The sequence below is a fragment of the Hylobates moloch genome, unplaced genomic scaffold, assembly GCF_009828535.3.
Source record: "Hylobates moloch isolate HMO894 unplaced genomic scaffold, HMol_V3 SCAFFOLD_14, whole genome shotgun sequence".
NCBI lineage: Eukaryota > Metazoa > Chordata > Mammalia > Primates > Hylobatidae > Hylobates > Hylobates moloch.
In genome coordinates, this window is record NW_026652289.1 from 72,321,852 (window position 1) to 72,342,364 (window position 20,513).

General features: G+C 50.8%; 1 protein-coding gene across 1 annotated transcript in view; it reads left to right on the plus strand.

Moving 5' to 3' along the window:
• The window catches only part of EHD4 (EH domain containing 4), a 77,055-nt gene extending 60,536 nt beyond the window's left edge, over positions 1 to 16,519 (plus strand). The window contains exons 5-6 of the mRNA XM_032175003.2: positions 4,941 to 5,105; positions 13,460 to 16,519. Coding sequence (XP_032030894.1) covers positions 4,941 to 5,105; positions 13,460 to 13,996 — 702 coding nt within the window. The 3' untranslated portion in view covers positions 13,997 to 16,519. The remainder of the gene's footprint in view (positions 1 to 4,940; positions 5,106 to 13,459) is intronic.
• The last annotated feature ends 3,994 nt before the right edge of the window (positions 16,520 to 20,513 follow it).

Below are 20,513 nucleotides of genomic sequence, written 5' to 3' on the forward strand. Positions count from 1 at the left end.
ACTCCATCTCAAAAAAAAAAATTCTCCTATAAAGAAATGAGGCATTTTTTGTGCACCAAATGGATTCAGGCTAAAGTGTGTGAGAATCATGATATAATGGATCATGAAGATCCTGGTGTTGCCTAGTCCTCGGCAGGGCTCTAAAAATAACTCAGTCAGCAGCCCTGAGCTACTGTGGATGTGTGTGTGTCAGTGCTTGAGCCCATAAATGGAAGCCTGTCTCTTTGAAGGTTGACCTCAGACAAGTGTGCAGCCCCCTCCGGTCCCCTTTAAGGCTGCATGGAATTACATGTGCCATTGGTGCCAGTTTTGATCTGAACAGAATAACAAACCCTTGCTCAAGTGGGAACCCGTCAGCTGCCTTTCTCTGCCTCTCACAGTCTCACACTCTTGTACCCCATGGGTTCATCTTTTGGGTCTCAGGCTTATTAACTGAATTTTTTATATTATCATAAACCCACTTTATAAACATGCTGATACCCTGGCTTTAAATACTCTATGCAGGTTTCCAGAGCTGGGCTTCCAGCTGCAGGTCTCTAGCAGGTCGCGTTAAGTTTGCGGATGAGCGTGGCACAGTGTGTCACCATGCCTTCCCAGCCCGCCTTCCCCAAACTACTGCCTGATCCTCACATTCCATGAAGCTTTTCATTCCAGCAGTGGTCGCTTCCAGCATCCAGCACTCGCTGAAGTTACCCTCCAAGCCCAAAGTAGATGTGGCCAGTATCACTCTTTAGTACATGTGTCTTAGTCTTGGAGAGACACACACACACACACACACACACATCATTGGACACAATGAGATCTGTGTCAGAGTGTAAGTGTGAACTACATATACATTCATATACATTTAAAAGGGAGGACTTTCCTTTCTGCTCATTGAGCTATTAGCCTAGAGAAAAACTCATTTTGTCATTTTGATCCATTTGATTTCCCCCAGTCATCCCCATTAGATGCCTTAGGGCATCTGCAAGTTTACACAAGGCAAAGGATGACTTGAACAAGATGCGAATGTTCAAAAGCCCCCAGGGGTCAATGTAAATTAAACACTTAGAACCCAAATTCATTATATTACTATTTAAATAGAGAGAGTTTATTAATTCTTTGGTAAGGAGTAACCAGCCGGGAGCCCTGTCTCTCATTACTGCACCTCCAGCTGTTGGTCTTTGGCCATTAGTTGATAACAAGTTACATTTGCTCCTCTTTCTAATGAGCAGAGTGCATTCAAATACATGACCTCTTCTATTCTCATAACAACTCTGTGAGATGAATGTTGTTGTCATCTCTAATTTGTGGATGAGCACGCTGAGGCGGAGATCGATGCCTGGCCCCAAGTTGCTCAGTGGGTAGGCAGTGGTCACGGGGCCTGAGCCTCATCTTCCAGCTCCAGGTCTAGTCCCCCTCTTCTCTTTCCTACTCCTCTTCCCAATTAGTTTTCTTTCGCTATAAAGGTCAAAAGACCCGAGTGTTTCCACCTCCTTCCCCAGGGACAACCGCCAGGTCTGGCCCTGGGTCTGGCATGTATTTGGAGACACCTTTGACACATAATTGCAGGAGTGAGCTCTGGAGGCTGACTGTGGGTTTTAGCCATTCAAGCTGTCCCGTCTGTTTACCAGAAGACTTGAGAAAATGACAGGGTGCCATCCTGCCAGCAGCTCGCAGTCTTCACCCGCATTCCCACGTGGTGTCCTGACGTTTGTGTGCCGTCACTGTGTCCGTGTTTGATGTGTGGGGAAAGGGAGGATAAAGGGCCCTTCCAAAGCCTCTCAGTGAATTAGGCACGAGCAGAAGTCGAACCTCAGACCAAAGTTTTCCAAACTCATTCTATGGGACACAGTTTATTTTGAATTCCAGATTTTGAACGACTTCAGTAAGATTATTAATGCATACCCACAGGGCATACCCACAGGGAGTCATTAGTTCTCTAGGGACAGGAACGAGGCACTTGGATGCTAGTGCCAGCTCTGTATCTACCAACTAGCTGTGTGACCTTGAGTGAGTCACATGAATGTCCTGGAACCAGGAATTAAAGTAGATATCGGGAGTCACTTCCAGATTCAGTATTCCATGATACTAAGAATTATAATTTACCTTGTGACTTGATGATTTTTTTTTTATTTTTTTGAGGCGGATTCTTGCTCTGTCACCCAGGCTGGAGTACAGTGGGGCAATCTCAGCTCACTGTGACCTCCGCCTTCCGGGTTCAAGCTATTCTCCTGCCTCAGCCTCCTGAGTAGCTGTGACTACAGGACTACAGGAGCACACGACCACACCCAGCTAATTTTTGTATTTTTAGTAGAGACAAGGTTTCACCACGTTGGCCAGGCTGGTCTCGAACTCCTGACCTTAAGTGACCCACCTGCCTCAGCCTCCCAAAGTGCTGGGATTACAGGCATGAGCCATCACGCCTGGCCAACTTGATGAACTTCTGAAAGCAGGTCTGTGCACAGAAGCTGGCCCTGGGTTATTGTTTAGGGTACACCAGGAAGGGCAGGACGCGGGTGGACATGCAGAGGCAGCGTAACAGGAGACTTCCACAAAACTGGCTAACGGAACTTCCTAGAAGTGAAGGCTGGGGCTGAGAGCAGCTGCAGTGTGAGCAGGTCACCTAAGGGTCATGACTCAGGTGTCACCAAGCTGGTGGAAGGAGGAGGGAGTTGAGACCTGGCATGAGATCAGCCCCAGGTTTATCAGGGCTGTGGAGGCCTAGTGTCAGGGCAGCCTCGGTCATCAGCCAGCAAACACCATGAGGCCTGAGACGAGGGAGCAGGTGCCACTCAGTGGGTGGAGGGTGTGGCAGGTGCACATCAGCTGAGTTCAGTGCAGGTAGAGCAGGCCCTGGGCACCAGGGAGTGTTCAGGAACAGTGTGCCCAACCTTGGGGGGTGGGGGCAGGGACTGGGTGAGGAGTCGGCCAGATGAGCGGGAACTAAGCCCTCCCTGAGCTGGGGCCTGGCAGCTCAGAGGTACCTTACTAGTAGGTGATGAGGGGTCTTGGGAAACCCTGCAGAGGCCTAGGCAGCTGCTCCAAGGCTAGGCCCCAGAGCAGGGAAGGGAGTGGTCTCAATAAGAAGCCCTTGTGTTTGGGAGACTGAGCAGCTTCCCTTGGGGTGGCTCCGGGGGGGGTGAGCCTGAGCACAGAAGAGAGAGGTATGCATAGGTACACATAGAGAACATATTCATAGGCCCAGTCCAGAGTTTCCAGGAAGGTGGAGGCCAAGGAAATGATGCAAGGACAGCTGGTGAGCAGCTGGTTCTCCCTGATGGAACGTGGCAGCCCCTCCAGTCCAAGGGTGCTCCCCGAGCCCTGGCCCTCCCCAGCCCACCCACCAAGCCAGGCATTCACTGTCGGAGGCAAAGGAGTTGGTGCCTTGCCACTTGCTCATCACAGCGGTTAAAGCCCAGGATTCTTAATAATGGATCCCAAACTTCGGATTTCTCAAGGTATCTCTAAGAATCTTGTAAATCATTTCAGTTGTCTTCGTATGAAAAAGAAGTACATAAACAAGTTTGCTGGTGACAGAAAGGTTTAACGTCACCTCTCCAAGTCCATCCTCTCAGCGGTAGCCAGGCTGCACAGTGCGTGCTTCTGTTAAACGACCCTTGTGCAGATGGGAAGTTGGCATTGTCTGACCTCAGCATGTCAGACCTTGCGTTAGGTACTTAGGTTAGCGTCCAAATCCTCGCAAAATGTTTTTGGCTGTGTCCAGCATGTGTCCGCACACGGGCCCTCAGCTGAGCTATGGAGTGTATCTGCTTACCCCCTTTATTTAATTTCAGCTTCCACAAGATTACAGTAGAAGTCTGTTTTCTTTAATAGGATTTTCCGATGCTACACAGTCATTTTCTTTTTGTAATCACCACTCTGTTTTTCATCCTTTCTTATTTTAGTTACTTACTTGACTTCACAATTACCCTGGAATTCAAGATATACAAAGAGGCCAGGCACGGTGGTTCATGCCTGTAATCCCAGCACTTTGGGAGGCCAAGGTGGGTGGATCACCAGAGGTCAGGAGTTTGAGACCAGCCTGGCCAACATGGTGAAACCCCATCTCTACTAAAAATACAAAAATTAGCCGGGCATGGTGGCGCACACCTTCAATCCCAGCTACTCAGGAGGCTGAAACAGGAAAATCGCTTGAACCAGGAGGTGGAGGTTGCAGTGAGCCAAGATCACACTGTTCCACTCCAGCCTGGGCAACAGAGCGAGATTCCATCTAAAAAATACACATATACAAAGAGAACTTTTGTAGTGAACATTTCTTAATATCCTGAAGTTGGAAATCAGTAGAAGAGTGGAAATGTTAAGGCCAGATTCTCGCCCCTCCAATGACAGCCTGCTGGCTACCCCAGGCCCCAGTGATCAAGGTTGCTGGGGCTTCTGGGCTCCTCTCCCAGGGGGATCTTCTGCCATCCAGCCTGATCCCAGGCAGCTGGTCTTGTGCAGAATGACTTTAGTTCCACCTGTAGAGATCTCTGAGTCTAAACCTCCCATAACAGGGGGGTTATGGGGATTCTCATCTCATCATTCACTGGGCACAGATTTCCATGTTGATCAGCCATTGATGCCAGCCTCCAGTTTCATTTCCTGGTGCTCCCAGGCACCAGCCTGGTGAAACTTTCTCCTGGGTATTCTGGTTAATTGCCAGAACTAAGAGCTCTCCCACCCAGGCCCCACCCATACCGCTCACTCCCTACAGACACCAGAATTGCCACCCAGAGGCACAACAAAACAGTAGCCGTAGAAGTTCCCCAAGTCTGGCCACAGTCCAGCCACCCTTAGACAGCTCCACTGCCTCTGGACACTCCCCTCCTCCTGTCCTTGGGACCTGGTTTGTGTGGGTACCTGTTACGTGTTATGATAGAGTTAAAATGCGATCTTGTTTGTTCCTTCTCTGGTGCAATTCTAAATGACCCTTCCCTGCCTGATCTGTACCCCTCCAGGTGCATGCCTACATCATCAGCTACCTGAAGAAGGAGATGCCAAGTGTATTTGGAAAGGAAAACAAGAAGAGAGAGCTTATCAGCAGGCTACCAGAAATCTACATTCAGCTACAGCGAGAATACCAGATTTCTGCAGGGGACTTCCCCGAGGTCAAGGCTATGCAGGTACTGGGAGCCCACTACAGTGTCATGGGCAGAGGGCAGAGATGCAGTGCCACATTGTCTGGCTGTTTGCTGGAGACAAATAAGGGTCCCATGGTTTAGGATCAAGGAGAATGCATCTTTCTAATGGTGATCCATGATAATAGGCTATGAATAAAGCAGAAATTGCCTGTCTTCCAAAATGTGTAAACAAAGGAGACACATGGCCAAAGGTAAATGAAGCTCCCATGAGAAAGTCAGGTGAGCAGCCCTCTTAGACCGTGTCCAAGGAGGCTGGTTGATGTTTCGGTGACACTGCTTTTTGGAATCCCAGAACCTTGAGGGAATCAGAGCTAGGAGTGGCCTTGAGGGTCACCTTGGGCGGCCTCCTCCAGCCCCGCCCTGACCTGCCCCACGCTATTGGATTATGTGCTCAGGCAGCCTTGCTGCTGCAGGCTCAAGGGCTCCAGCAGGGGCTGTGGGGCTCTGCGGACGCTGCTGGACTGTGTGGGCACAGGGAGGACTGTGCTTAAAGGCTGGTGCTGGGCAGCCGTTGGCCCGCTGTCACGGCCTCTCTTGAGTTGTGGCCGGGCGGCTCCAGCCAGGCAACAACGGGTGCTGCATTCAGCCGCCCTGGCCTGACCGGCATATCTGCCTCTCTGCACTGCTGTTAGATGAGCGTGTCCTCACAAGCGAGGTCACCCGTGTGGCTTCTGGGCTGACAGTCCTCACAGAGCCAGGCTAGCCGTCGTCTTTTCTGGTGCAGGGACCCCTCTGCCCTGGGGGCCACAATCCTCTGTGTAAAACAGGAGCCACAAACTCAGATGCCTGCAGCCACCACCCAATAACACAAACAGTGGAGCAGGACAGGCGAAAGAGAAACTCTGTCACCCTCTCTGGCTGCGTTTGGTTTTCCCACATTTGATAGAGAAGAGCGTTCCAAGAAACATTAGTCAGCAAGGAAGAAAACCATCCCGAGGTGTGCTAAGGATGTGTCAGGGGTCTCATGGCAGGGCAGATTGGAAAATGCAGAAGCCCTGTCTAGTCCAGTGGTCACTGCCCTGTGGGAATACAGACCTGGAAGTGTCAAGAGAAGCTGGAAATCTGGATTTGTATGTCAGATCACCTGATTTTCACGTTTTGGCTCAAAAAAATAGTATGTAGGACAAACAAAGCCCACCTGCATATGGGCTGCACACAGAGACCACCAGTGGCCATCTTTTGCCTTGAGCCACAGAGTGACAGCATTGAAGCCAGCATAGTTTAAAAACTGCAAGCAGGTACAGCTGGAGGCAGGAGGAGGGAAAGGTGAAAGCAGAGAGGATGCAGAGAGAGGGGAAGGTCAGGCAGAAGAGGCAAGGGCCAGCAGGTGGCGAGAGGGGAACTTTGATCCTAAGGGGTTTTTTAATGTAAGCTTTATATAAATTACACACTAACTCAGAGGTGGGTTTTTCTTGCTGTTTTGATGACAGCTCTTTACGCCTGGATTCAGAGTGAATGAGTCTAGTACATTTGATCTGACCCGATATGGTTTAGCTGTATTTATTTTAAAATATATTCAGAGGGCCGGGTGTGATGGCTCATGCCTGTAATCTCAGCACTTTGGGAGGCCAACGCAGGCAGATCACCTGAGGTCAGGAGTTCAAGACCACCTTGGCCAACATGGCAAAACCCCATCTCTACTAAAAATACAAAAATTAGCTGAGTGTGGTGGCTGTAATCCCAGCTACTTCAGAGGCTGAGGCAGGAGAATTTGTTGAACCCGGGAGGCAGAGGTTGCAGTGAACCAAGATTGCGCCGCTGTACTCCAGCCTGGGTGACACAGGCAGACCCCATCTCAAAAAATAAATAAATATATATACACACACACATAGAGGCTGGGCGCAGTGGCTCACACCTGTAATCCCTACACTTTGGGAGGCCAAGGTGGGCAGATCACTTGAGCTTAGGAGTTGGAGACCAGCCTGGGCAATGTAGTGAAACCCCGTCTCTGCAGAAAATTCAAAAAAATTAGCCAGGCATGGTGGTACATGTCTCTAGTTCCAGCTACCCGGGAGGCTGAGGTTGGAGGATTACTTGAGCCCTGGAGGTGAAGGTTGCAGTGAGCCAAGATCGCACCACTGCACTCCAGCCAGGACAACAGTGTAAGACCCTGTCTCAAAAAAATATACACACACACACACAACAGAGAAATGTCTTTTTTCTTCTTCACAGCAGTGAAATGGGTATTCCTGTGCTCACAAGCTGAATTGGGTTTTTATGGTCACCAGGTGGTATTGGAGGGCTGTTGTGACCCTCTCCCTGGGCAACGTCCCCATTCACGCCCATGGTTATGCCCCGTATCCCATGACCAAGCAGTAAGACTGTTGTTGCCTTATACCGTTCAGATATTTCAGAAGGTAACTTGGTTTCTTGACCTCAATGAAAGTTATAAAGAAATACAGAGCCTGAGCTGTGGCCCAGTGGGGGCCTCTGTGCCTCGCTGGCTTCCTGAGGTTGCTACAGTGCCTCGCCGCAGGGAGACACTGCTCTTGAGTCCTGGGGCTCCGCAGAGGCCTCCTTTGCCAGGCCTCTCCTGCTGGTCCCCTGTGAGCCCGATAACGTAGGGAGCAGACTCTGGGACCAGAGCTACTCATGACAAAGCTAGCCGGGGCTGGCCAGGTCAGAAGACACCAGGGTCCTCTGAGCTGGGGGAAGGCAACAAGGAAAGCATGATCTCAGGAGCAGCCACGGCCCACTGAGACGGAGGGTACAAGGAGGGCCAAGCCTTTGCTGAGAATCACCTGGAGTCAGGTCTATGCCCAGCACCTTAGCACCACTGAAGGTGGGTGAGCAAGCAAGTGCAGGATCCAGCCAGCCACTCCAAGTGCTGACATAGGAGCAGGCTCTGTACATGGTCTGCAGCCAGACCAGGTGTGTCACCCCAAGGGGAATGTGGCAGTGCCCAGGCAGGGATGCCCACAACCCCAAAGCCCCAGAGGGGGTGTTACAGTGTGCTAATTAGCTCTTTTAGTTCTGTGTCATGTTAGCAGCTCAGTCACCCCCTTGCCCCACTCTGGCCTATGGCTCCGGTCCAGCTCAACCCCACCACTGCTTCTGCTGAGTGGTGTGGCTACCCTGCAACAGTGAGGGCAGAGGGCCAGTGTTACAGCCTTTCTGGGTACCTGCGTTTGGTGGGTCCCAAGCTCTTTCCCCGCATCCAAGAAGAGTAAGGTCATGCTGACAATTGAAGAGTGATGAGGGTGGAGGATTTTATTGAGCAACAAAACAACTCTCAGTGAAGAGGGGATGGGAAGATTGGGTTGTCTCGCCCGAAGTCAGGTCATCTCCCCAGTGTGGCTGAGTCTGGGGTTTTTATAGGCACAGGATAGAGGAGTGCATGCTGATTGATTTGTGAGTATGCAAAAAAGGTTAAAACAAAGGCACCAGTCAAAGGTGGACATGACAGTGTAAAAACAATTAGGGAAGGGTAGGTATATGTAAAATAGGTGAAGGGTGAGGATCAATCAAAGAAAAGCAGTCAAATGGGAAGACAGGTTCTCAATCCGGTCCGTGGATTTGACTTGTAACTTGGCCTGCAGGCTTTAAACTGCCTTTGGCTTGAAGATAGGGTTTCACTGGAGACCTGCCCCTATCTGCCTCAGCATTTGTCTGCCTCCTGCTGCTATCACTGTTCTAGGCCCCTGGAATAAATCAACACAAAAAAATGAACAAATGAGGCTGGACATGGTGGCTTACGCCTGTAATCCCAGCACTTTGGGAGTCTGAAATGGGAGGATTGCTTGAGTCCAAGGGTTGGAGAACAACCTGGGCAACATAGTGGGACCCTATATCCATTAAAATATTTTAAAATTAGCCAGGTGTGGTTGGCTCATGCCTGTGATCCCAGCCATTTGAGAGGGTGAGGTGGGAGGATGGCTTAAGCCCGGGAGGTCGAGGCTTCTGTGAGCCATGATCATGCCTCTGCACTCCAGCCTGGGCAACAGGGGAGACTCTGTCTCAAAAAACAGAAAAAATGAACAAATGGGGGTAAAAATAATTGACAGCAACCCCATTGTCAGGACACATGTTTCTTGTTACAATATGAGCACTGTTGTGCTTCCATGTAATTGAATTATCTGATATCTGATATTTAGTATCTCTCTCCCACATAAGTCTGCGACTCCATGAGTTCAGTGACCCATGCCCTGTTCACTGCCATATCCCCAGCTTCTAGGACGTGGTGAGTGCTCAGTTAACACATGCCGAGTGAATTAGTAAGTTAGTGTAAGGCCATATCACAGCAGGCTCTCAGGCCCTGACCCAGCCTTGATTCCCACAGGGCTTATAGACCAGGGGTTCCCAGTGCCAACCCCTGGAAGCTGCAGGAAGAGGCCCCCTTGGGAAGTAAGCTGAGGCCCGGTCACACCACCCCATTCCTTCAGAGAATCCCCAGGGAACAAGGCAGCCTGGAGCCTGTCAGGAATGCTTAGTGACACCTGATATGGCAAGCTAGCTTGCTGTCACCAGAAGCTTTGAGGGGCGCATGGGTGGGTTAGGGCCTGTCCCATCCTTGAGGCTGTTAAAGTCTAACATCCTCTGTAACATAGGCCTTGACAGAGGGGGGACATACGCTTAGAAGTGACCACACTGTGATCTTTGCACATATCAGGGTCATGCAGAGAGCTCGCTGATGCCAGCTTTAGGTTGTTATTCTCCCTGTTCTCTCATGGAGCCAGCTGGTCAGAGTGACTCTTGGCTGTAGCAGTGAGAGGAGAGTGTATTCTGAAGGCCCTTCCCTGAGCTGGGACAGGCCCTGCAACCCACCTGTGTGGCTGCCTGTGCATGCCTGGCACGCTCTGGGGAGGGACCGTGACTGACAGCTCAGTGTTAATACTACAAGACAAGATGAGCACCCGAAGGGCCACCGTTACTGCTGACTCTGCTCCTCTGACTGAAAGGAGAATTCGGACCCCTCAGCTCATGAGTTGGCAGCGTTTCAACAGCAGAGGGCAGCAGAGTCAGCCCCATCTGCTCAGACCCTCTGGTGGATTTGAAAACTCTTCTGGTGAATGTTGGCAATTAATGAGCAAGGGACAGCCCCACCGGAGACGGGGCTGGGAACTGACCTTTGCCTCTTGAGAGGGAGCAATTCCAGGGTCCTGGCTCAGTGGATACAACTGTTGATGGGCAAATACCTTTAAGTTCCCCAGTGTGTATTCATCCCAATAAGAACTGTTTTGGACTCACCCTGGCAGAGGGCAGGGATGATGATGGTTTGGTGCTGATGTCAGGAGTGACATGATGATGGTTTAACTGGTGCCCCCGCAGTCCCCGGTCAAGCCTGAGGGGGACCACAGGGATGAGAATGGAGGGTTTATTTCTTGCCTGCCTCCCAGGATGGGAATAACTGCTGCCTCCTGTCCACCCCTGCAAATATGCGGCCACTCCCCCTGCCAGTTTTCCAGAGCTCTGCAGTCGGAATCCACAGCCCCTGCAGGCTGGTGGGAAGTTTGGGCAGGCATCACCCTCCTTTGTCTGCTGGGCCAGACACAGGGGCTCTGTGTGCGCTCGGAGCACAGGCTCATTCTTAAGGAAATGGGGTAGGTGTTCACGCACCCGGGGAATCCAAACTCGTTGACCCAGCAGCACTGGGATTTTTGAGGGGGATGCCTGCTCCTCCACCTGCTTAGCGTTCTCTTTTCCATCTCCTTGACTAACTGAGATGTTGGTGGCAGGAGCCCGAAGTGCAGGCCGCATTATCTGGTGCTGATGTCAGGAGTGACATGCTAGTGACTGCGTTTGAGAGACCCGGCCTGCAGTACCCGCTGCTCTGACCTGAGAAGGGGCCACACGCTGGGTTTGCACAGTTCAAACTTTGCTACCTGAGAAGAATGTCAGAGTCCCTTCCCTAGAGAAATGTCAGCCCGTTTAGCTGATATTTCTCAGCTCTGTCCCTCCACCATCTACCACCCAGGAATCCCCTTCCAAATGTCAGCCCAGAATTCCTGCCCTGCCGCCCTAGAGACCATGATTTTGATTCTCTATTGGAAACACCTGTGTGTCCAGCTACAGGGGACAGGGTAAATGAAGAATAGCCCAGCTCTACAATCTAAGTTCAATATTCTGTAGCTGTTAGGAGAAAGGTTATGTAAAAATTAATACCACAGAAATATATGACATATTATTTGTTAACAGTATGGTCTTGTTTCAGTGTGTGTGTATGTGCATGTGTGCGTGTGTGTGTATGTTAATGGCTAGAAATGCATGCCCAGATATGCTAGCAGAGGTTTTTGCCAGATGATGAGGTTATAAATTATTTTAAATTTTTAGTTTTGCTTACCAGTTTTTTCTCAGTTTCTTTTTTTACAAGAAAGCATGATATTTAGGATAACACCAAGTTTGTTTGTTTTTTTGTTTTCCCCAGCAGCCTGTCACATTGCTTCTGTCCAAAACAGCAAGGTCTGACTTTTCCTTGCAAATCTCCCTGCCTCATCTCCAGAAAATCGCACAACTGCATGGCTTCTCTTTTGGCCCCTCTAGAACTGTACATACATAAATACTTCACATATAAAACCTGCCATACCTGGAACATTTCTGCGTTTATTTAATAAAACTACTGTTGAAGACATTTTTCATCAGATCTTTGAAGCCCGTCATGTAAAGCTCTAGGTAACTCTCACAGTTCAGAGCCACAGAAAGTTTGTGTCTTGCAATAAACAAGTGTTTTCTCTCCTTAGTGAGGGTCCCCAGGGATCCCCCTGGGCAACTGAGCTCTTCTCCATATACAGGCAGTAGTTTTCCTTAACCTTAGCCATCTGATGTGATTATTCCCTTCCTCTCCCTAACATATACATATATATGTGTGTGGGTCTCATGCCCAGGCTGGTCTTGAACTCCTGGGCTCAAGCAATCCTCCCACCTTGGCCTCCCAAAGTGCTGGGATTACAGGCATGAGCCACTGAGCCTGGCCCATCTCCCTTTTAATGACTTGGCTTTTTTCTTTCTAATGACTTTATAAATTTCATGTTATCCTTTTCACTGTGTTATGTCAAGTCCTTTTTTAAACAATTGGGGTGTCCTTCCTCCATTACAACATAAGCTCATTTAAAGCAGGAATTATGGCTTTTCATGTTTATTCTATATCCCCAAGCCCCAGAACAGGGGCTGGTACAGAGTAAGTGACAAATAAAAGTTGGGCAGGTAGGTGGATGGATGGATGAATTGTTGGCTGAATGGATGGATGGAGGGTTGGTTGAATGGATGGATGGTTAGATGGAGGGTTGGTTGGACAGGTGGGTGGTTGGATGGATGGATGGATGAATGGATGGATGGATGGAGTAACCAAGGAGAACCAAGGTAGGAAGGTCAGTTTCTACGGTGCCATCCACAGAGCCTCTGTGGCATCCTGTAGTCTGCCCCAGCCTGGTTGGGCAGTCACAGTGTTTCCCAGGCCCCCTCTAGAGCCTGTGCTTCTGCTGCTCTGTCTGCTGACAGGCTGCCTCACTCAACAGGTGGAGCTAAGACATGTCCTGACCTGGCCAGTGATACTCAGGCTTACCAGCTACGTTTATTCCCTCGTGCTCCCAGCCCTACTCCCTGCTCTTACAAGTTCCAGCTTTTGCTTATTTGTCCATATTTTTGAAATGACAGTGGATTCATGATGATTATGTTGTATATGCAAGGTCTCCGTGGCCCTGCCTCGATACCTTCCTGGGGTAGCATGGGTGCTCCTGGTCAGGCCGTACTTGGTGGGGCTGGTCCTGCAGGGTTCCTATTGAGTAGCCCCCTCAGCTCATTCATAAGAGGTTAGAGCCACTGAGAAGCTACCCTAAACTACATTTTTTTAGGTGCCGTGAAAACAAAGTATTTAATTAATTGTTTTATGTAAATATAGTCCTTCTGTCACAGCTCTGTGTTCCAGCACAGAGAGCATTAGTCAAGAGCCAGGAGACAGGGGCTCTGCCTTGACTCTGCCAGACAGCCCCTCACAGCTCTCTGTAAAATGGGGTTGTAAATGCCTGCCCCTCCTTCCTCCCAGGATTGCTGTGAAGATCAGCTGAAGTGTGTAGTGAAATCCCTTGAGAAATAGAATACTAGCTCTAGAGCATTTTTTAAAAGGCAGGTGAAAGGAGGTTTCTCAGAGTCCTCGGAGGTTGCTGTCACTCATGCGGCCACCAGCAGAGATTGGCTGCCATAGGAAAAACACTTCTTTCTTGTTCCAAAACAACCACTCCTATATGTGGTACATTTGGATGTGGGAAGCTCCCAAAGAGTGCACTCCTGAGTAGTGGGTGGGACGTCTGCCTGGGGCAGAATTAATCTCCCTCCGACGGCCCCCAGTTGTTTCCCCCTGAAGAGACCGCATGTAACCCATCCTGTGGTTTGTCCTTCTGTAGGAACAGCTTGAGAACTATGACTTCACCAAATTCCACTCGCTGAAGCCCAAGCTGATCGAGGCAGTGGACAACATGCTGAGCAACAAGATCTCGCCCCTCATGAACCTCATCAGCCAGGAGGAGATAAGCACGCCCACGCAGCTGGTGCAGGGCGGCGCCTTCGATGGCACCACCGAGGGCCCCTTCAACCAGGGCTATGGGGAGGGTGCCAAGGAGGGCGCCGACGAGGAGGAGTGGGTCGTGGCCAAAGACAAGCCCGTCTATGACGAGCTCTTCTACACTCTGTCACCCATCAATGGCAAGATATCAGGTGTCAACGCCAAGAAGGAGATGGTGACCTCCAAGCTGCCCAACAGCGTCCTGGGCAAGATCTGGAAGCTGGCCGACTGCGACTGCGACGGCATGCTGGACGAGGAGGAGTTCGCACTGGCCAAGCACCTCATCAAGATCAAGCTCGACGGCTACGAGCTGCCCAGCAGCCTGCCCCCGCACCTCGTGCCCCCCTCGCACAGGAAGTCCCTGCCCAAGGCTGACTGAGGGGTGGGCCGCAGAACGGGGCAGGAACTGGGGGACCTGGGCCTCAGGCCTGCTCCACCACTGACTCACCGAATGACCTTGGGCAAGGCACTGCCCTCTCTGTGCCTTGGTTTCCCCATCTGTAGAATGGGGAGGGTGGACACTGGAAACTAGATGACTTCTTTTTTTTTTTTTTTTGAGACGGAGTCTCTCTCTGTCGCACAGGCTGGAGTGCAGTGGCGCCATCTCGGCTCACTGCAAGCCCCACCTCCCGGGTTCGCGCCATTCTCCTGCCTCAGCCTCCCGAGTAGCTGGGACTACAGGCGCCCGCCAACACGCCCGGCTAATTTTTTGTATTTTTAGTAGAGACGGGGTTTCACCGTGTTAGCCAGGATGGTCTCGATCTCCTGACCTCGTGATCCGCCCGCCTCGGCCTCCCAAAGTGCTGGGATTACAGGCTTGAGCCACCGCGCCCGGCCTAGATGACTTGTTTCACCTCCAAAATTCCCTTAGTTTTTTTGAAAATATTGGGGGTAGGGGGGTGGATTAGGAGATTGAAGGGTTGAGAAGAAAGAGAAATTGTCCAAAGAGTCCTCAGAACCTGCCTGGAGAAACGCGCATGGGGATGGGCCTGGTGAGTCCCAGGAACCACAGGAAGTGAGCCGAGGCTCACCCGGAGCAGCTGGGTCTTCAGGCTGCCTGGGCTTTTTGTCCTCATGAACAACTCTGGAGCAGCTGTCTGTCCCTCAGAGGGCACCTGGAGGCAGCAAAGATTATCTTATTTATTTTGTTTTGTTTTCTGCTATATTTAGAGTGGCAAAAAAAAACAGAGCAGAGGGTTTCTGCTGTCTCCAGACTGTCTACCAAAGAGAAGACGACAGATGCCTCCTGGGTTTGGAAGGGAGATGCACTGTGGATCTCCCATCCATTCTGCAGTCTCCAGCAGAGCAGGCAGCCAGGCCCCAGTGTGCATCCATCCCAGTGCCCCGATGACCATCTGGTCAGCCCTCCCAGCCTCCCCTCCAGGGGGCTTTCCAGCAAAGCCATATTCGGCTAGGAATCTGGAATTCACAACCTTTATTAACCCCTGGCAAAACTTCCTGTTTGCATGTCAAATCACATTGAAGCCTGAAGATTAGCTTTTCTTACTGGTTTTTCCAATAAGTAATAGCAAATCCCACTTATCATACTTAAACTACAGTAAAGAAAAGAGGTGGTTCTCTGCCGTGATCGTTTAGTGTGGCCCTCAAACATTAAATGTCCCTAGGTCTCCTTGGTGGGTGGCAGGATTTAAATTCAATCAAATCCTGTTCTGGTGTGTGCAGTGTCTTCGGCCCTGTGGACACAGGTGAATGAGGGACCAGCCCTGCCCTGGGCTGTTGAGAAGAGATCAGTCCACCCAGAGTTAGACATTGTTTTTGTAGAAAACAGGCATTTATTATGTCTAGGGTTTTTTTTTTTTTTTTTCCTTACAGGATAAAAGCCTTTATGCAGAAACAAAATGGAACCTTTCATATAAAACCTTTTCTTTAAAGGCTGTGTGGTTCGTATCATGAATGCCCATCATGAGGCAGGATTCGGGCACATACCTGTACTTTTGCTCCAGAGTGTGCTCTCCCCAAATCCCCTGAGGAAACCTCTCTGGACTGCTGCAACACCTGCGTCAGGTGGAGGTGCCTCCCCTCTGTGGGCACCAGCTTGGGGAGGTAGGTGCCATCCACCATTATTTATGCAGGAAGAGACACAAAACAGCAATGGCCACATGGTATGGGGTCCTGCTGGCACCAGAAGTGAATGAAATCAGAACCATCCCACTGAATCTTCCAAAAGCCACATAATTTTTTTTTTCTGTCACCTGCCTTTGGTGACAGGGTCAAAGGCACAGATTGAAGAGAAAATCTTGATTTGGGAGAAGCATTTATATCGAGATGCCTACCCTCACGCTCCCTAGCTTACTTTCTACATAATTTAGTTTTAAGAGCAGGAAATGCATAACGTGGTTTTTAGTCTTAACAAGCACTTAAAATTCATTAGATGCATAGAAAAGAACCATTTATTATTTTATTATTTTTATTTTTATTTTGAGACGGAGTCTCACTCTGTCACCAGGCTGGAGTGCAGTGGCGCGATCTCAGTTCACCGCAACCTCCACCTCCCAGGTTTAAGCTATTCCCCTGCCTCAGCCTCCCAAGTAGCTGGGACTACAGGCACCTGCCACCATGCCCGGCTAATTTTTGTATTTTACTAGAGATCGGGTTTTACCATGTTGGTCAATATGGTCTCAATCTCCTGACCTCATGATCTACCCACCTCGGCCTCCCAAAGTTCTGTAACCTAAGCAGACAGTTCTGTGAATGTGTGAGGACCACCTGAAGTCTGCAGCCACAGTGGAGGTCACCAAAGGGTAAACTGAGGAAGAGAAGAGGGAATTCACTTGCCCAAAGGCTTACAGATGCCCAGGCAAACTGATTTTGCCATCCAGAATTATCTTGTTCTTTATCTCTGCTCAATTGTCATATATAAACATGAATTTATATACATGTATGTCACGAGTATGTCGTTTTAAAACAATGTGTACATATGTAAGTTTTGTCTGGATACAGAAAGCTGCTTTAGAGGGCAGCAGGTTGAGGTCTCCGATTTCTCCGTGGAGGAAAACCTCTCAGGCACTGTGATCTCCCTACCTCTGCGCTCTCAGGTGGGAGAGGCGTCAGGCAGCGGAGTCCTTTCCCTGCTGGCACCTGGTAATGTTCTTAGAGAGAAAGAAAAAAAAAGGAAATCATGTGGCCACTTTTCTTAATATCCTCTTACATGCAGTCATTCATCAAGAAAAGTTGACTGGAAAAGAAAACACTAGAAAATATGAGGGATGGCGACCAAGTGAGGACTTGTATCTTCCCAGGACCAGTACAAAGTTCTATGAATGTGTCCACACCACCAGCTGTCTCCCTACCCCAGACGGCAGGGCAGCAGGGCCGACCCTGGGGCCTGCTCACCGTCACTGTTGCCCTTCCTGCACCACCCCAATTTTCAAAGAACCTCTTCCCCAGAGTGTATATGTATAGGAGAGAGGGGTGGAAGTACCTAAACTCTAGAACTACAACATCTAAGAAGCTGAGGCCGTGTTTTCTACACAGCATATGGTATCGCATAACACAAACCTTCCAGTCTTGAGTTTAAAGGGAAAATGAAAACTCCAGCCTATTGCTCCCAGTCTGCTTCCAAGTTGTCAGCCTGCCAGTGAGGGTCTCCTGACCCCGTTTGTAGAGAAACACTGCACTAAGACTTGGGAATCTCCCCAGCTCCCAGGGAGGGGTGGCGCACAACAGCCTTCCAACCTGCTTCCGCCTCCTGCTCCAGCCCTGCAGCGTCTGTCAATTCTTTTCTCAACTCACCACATTGGATGGCCTGGGGGCAGGGTCGCTCTTCTGAGGGAGGGTCATTCATTCAGTTGGCTTTTGGCTTTCATTTCTCCAGGGATGGACCTGGTTCTCTATTGAACACTTGTGATGCAGCAAGAGCATCTTTGGATTTGGGGCTGGGGAGCTGTGGTTCACCTGCGGAAGTCACAGCTGCGGCCTGGACCTTTGCACCTCGCACCCTCGCTCCCCCTCCGTCATTATGCCTGGAGGATGCCTGAGACAATTGCCTTGAAGATGAGGAAAGTGTTTCACTGTTTATTTTCCTCCATGGGATGTAGCAGGCGAGCATGCTTAGGACAGAAAACCACTGAGTTTACTCAGGTAAATGCGGGCCTAATACCAGAGTATTGGGTTCCAATGTTGGTTAACCAATGCAGTTAATACACAATGCTTCTATTTTTCTTCTTTTTGTAATCTCATTTAGAAGTTTCAAACAAAAAGACACAGTCTGCTGATCAATAAACATGGAGCTGCCCTGTCCCACTGGCTCATTTTCCAGTGGCTGCGTGCTGGTCTCTCAGAGCAGAGTGTGGATCCCTGGATCCAGTTTGAACTGGGGGAGAAGAGTTAGGGAGAGGGTGTGCCTGTGAGCCCCGACTCTTCCTGTGGAGAGAAACCCAAAATGCAGCTGCTTCAGAAGGAAAGCAGCCCCATCAGGTGGGGGCAGAAGAGGGTAGGCGGCAGAGGCCAGGTCTGCAGACAAAAGCCCCACTTCAGAGTGGTTGGAAGCCAGGACAGGAGGGACTCATGGAGGTGACCGCTTCACAGGAGTCCTTTCTCCAGTCGTGCTAGGGAGGAGCCCCTGCCTGGCCAGCACTGCCCCTGCCTCTTGCTGCACCTCGCCAGTGTGCCCTCCCCCTGCCCACTACCGTAGTAGGCATCTGGCTTTTCCCACCAACCCATCTACCTTTTTGGTGGTCCAGACCTAGAGTCCCCTTGCAGGGCACTCCTCCCACTCTCACTTCAAGTGAGGTTTGGATGAGATTGACCACATCCCCCTGGTCACAAATATTGGCTCAGGAATGGACATGTGGCCCTGTTCAAGCCTATGAGAGCCAGACCCCCAGACTTCTGTTAGAACTCTTGAGAGAGTTATTCTCTCTTCTCTGAACCTTGCAGTGTATAGAAATGAGCCTATTGATGCAACAATATAAATGGCATTGAGAGGGGTGTCCAGAGCTGCTGGGGTCAGGGGAGCGAGGTCAGCCTGGCAGAAGCCATCTTGTGGAGCATGAAAATGAAAGAGACCGTGAGAAAGGCCAGAGGAATCCAGGCCTGTGGTGACAACATTTGAGCTGTTGGATCAAACCTCACCTGAAGTCCTAATCCTACTAGATTTTTTTTTCCACTGTGTGGGCCAATGCATTCCCTTTATACTGTGTAAGCCAGGCATGGTGGCTCACAGCTATAATCCCAGCAACTCAGGAGGCTGAAGTGGGAAGATCTTTGAGGCCAGGAGTTCAAGACCAGCCTGGGCAACCTAAGAAGACCCTGTCTCTAAAAAAGAATTAAATATAAATAAATAAGCAAATAAATAAATAATAAAAATATATTGTTTAAACCAGTTTCACTTGAGATTTTGGTTACTTGCAACATAAATAATCCAAACTTTGTTCCGACCCACAGGGTTCTCATTTCACCAGGGGCTGCAATCAGTCGCGGCCAAACAGGAGCCAGTCCTTGCATTGTGTGCAGTGGCTTTAGCTGCCGTTGAGCTAGAAAGGAAGAAAAGCAGTCCACAGCCCCCGCCAACAGCTTCAAAATGCCAGTCTCTCTTGAGGTCTATGTGCGAAGCACCACGCAGTTCAGTCTGTCCTCCTATGCTCACAACATCACACAGGACTCCACGGGCTGAGGGTCTTACTAGAAGGAACAAGCTCAGTCTCCCTGGAGTAAGCGGGTGGGATGAGGGACTTCCTAGAAGAAACAGGATTTTAACTGGGGCAGACAGGATAGGTGAATGTGGATGATGGAGAGTGGGAAGGGATGTTCGAAGCTGAAGGAACAGCTGAAGCCCAGCCTTGGGGCAAGAGAGCTCTGGTCCTGCTCAGGAAATGGTGAGTGGCCCATGGAGAGCACCCAGAGTGAGGGGGGCAGACTAGCCTGGTTAGGTAAGCTGGCGGGCTTCAAAGGCCTGGCTGAGGCAAGGTCTGCCAAGTCTGGGTTTTCCCTCCCAGGCGGTGGGAGGCTTCACAGGCATGAATAGAGCTGCACTGTGGAAAGTTGCAGGGTGGTGGTGCCTAGGCTGCTGAGTTAGGGGGTCAGTGATGAGGACCCTCAGGGGCAGTGAGGGCAGAAGCAGGGGTGCACGAGAGGACCGCCACAGCAACTGCTGCAAGCAAGGGAGGAGCGCAGGGTGTCTGGAAGCCAGCTGGTGCAGGAGGGGCCTGGCAGGAAGAGGACAGCAGGAGAGGAAGCGTCTCTCAGATGCAGGGAGCCGCACTCCACCCGAGACCATGGCACCTCTCAGCGTCGCCCCTGACTGCCTGCAGTGGGCCCAGGCGGTTCAGGTGTGACTCATCCCTAGCCCAGCACTCAAGGGCGGGCTGAGTGGCTGTCCTACTGTGGGCTGTGGCTGCCAGGAGCGCCTCCCTGAGGAGCAGATTGTCGCTTCAGAGGCTCCGGGGCTGCTGGAAGACACCCACACACACACACCCCAGCCCACACTGCTACCCTGAGTTTAGCCAGAGGCGGGTGAGACCCCCAGAATTAGAACTTGCCTTCACTCTGGCATGTAGTCGACAGCTGCTCAGGGAGGAAGGGATAGGCGCCCACCAGCTCCCTCTGCACCCCTGCCTCCGAGACCCGGGCCACGGCCGGCTCTGCGGAGCCCAGAGCTAACACCATGTCTCTATGGTGGAGACTCCACAGCCCTCGCAGTTCCAGGTCGCCCCTTTCCTCCGGGGAGCCTACCCTTCAGCCCCAGGCTAGGCAGGCTGCACCTCTGGCAGGGCCTGAAAAGCCAAGCCCAGGGTCTGTGAGGCCCTCAGTCTATGGGCTGTTCCCTGGGGGTGAATGAGAAGACCATGGCCCAGGACGCTCCCTCATCTCCTCCCCCTGGGTGCTCACAGAGAGGCCCCACGAGGGTACAGAGGGCAGTCTCAGATTGGGAAGTG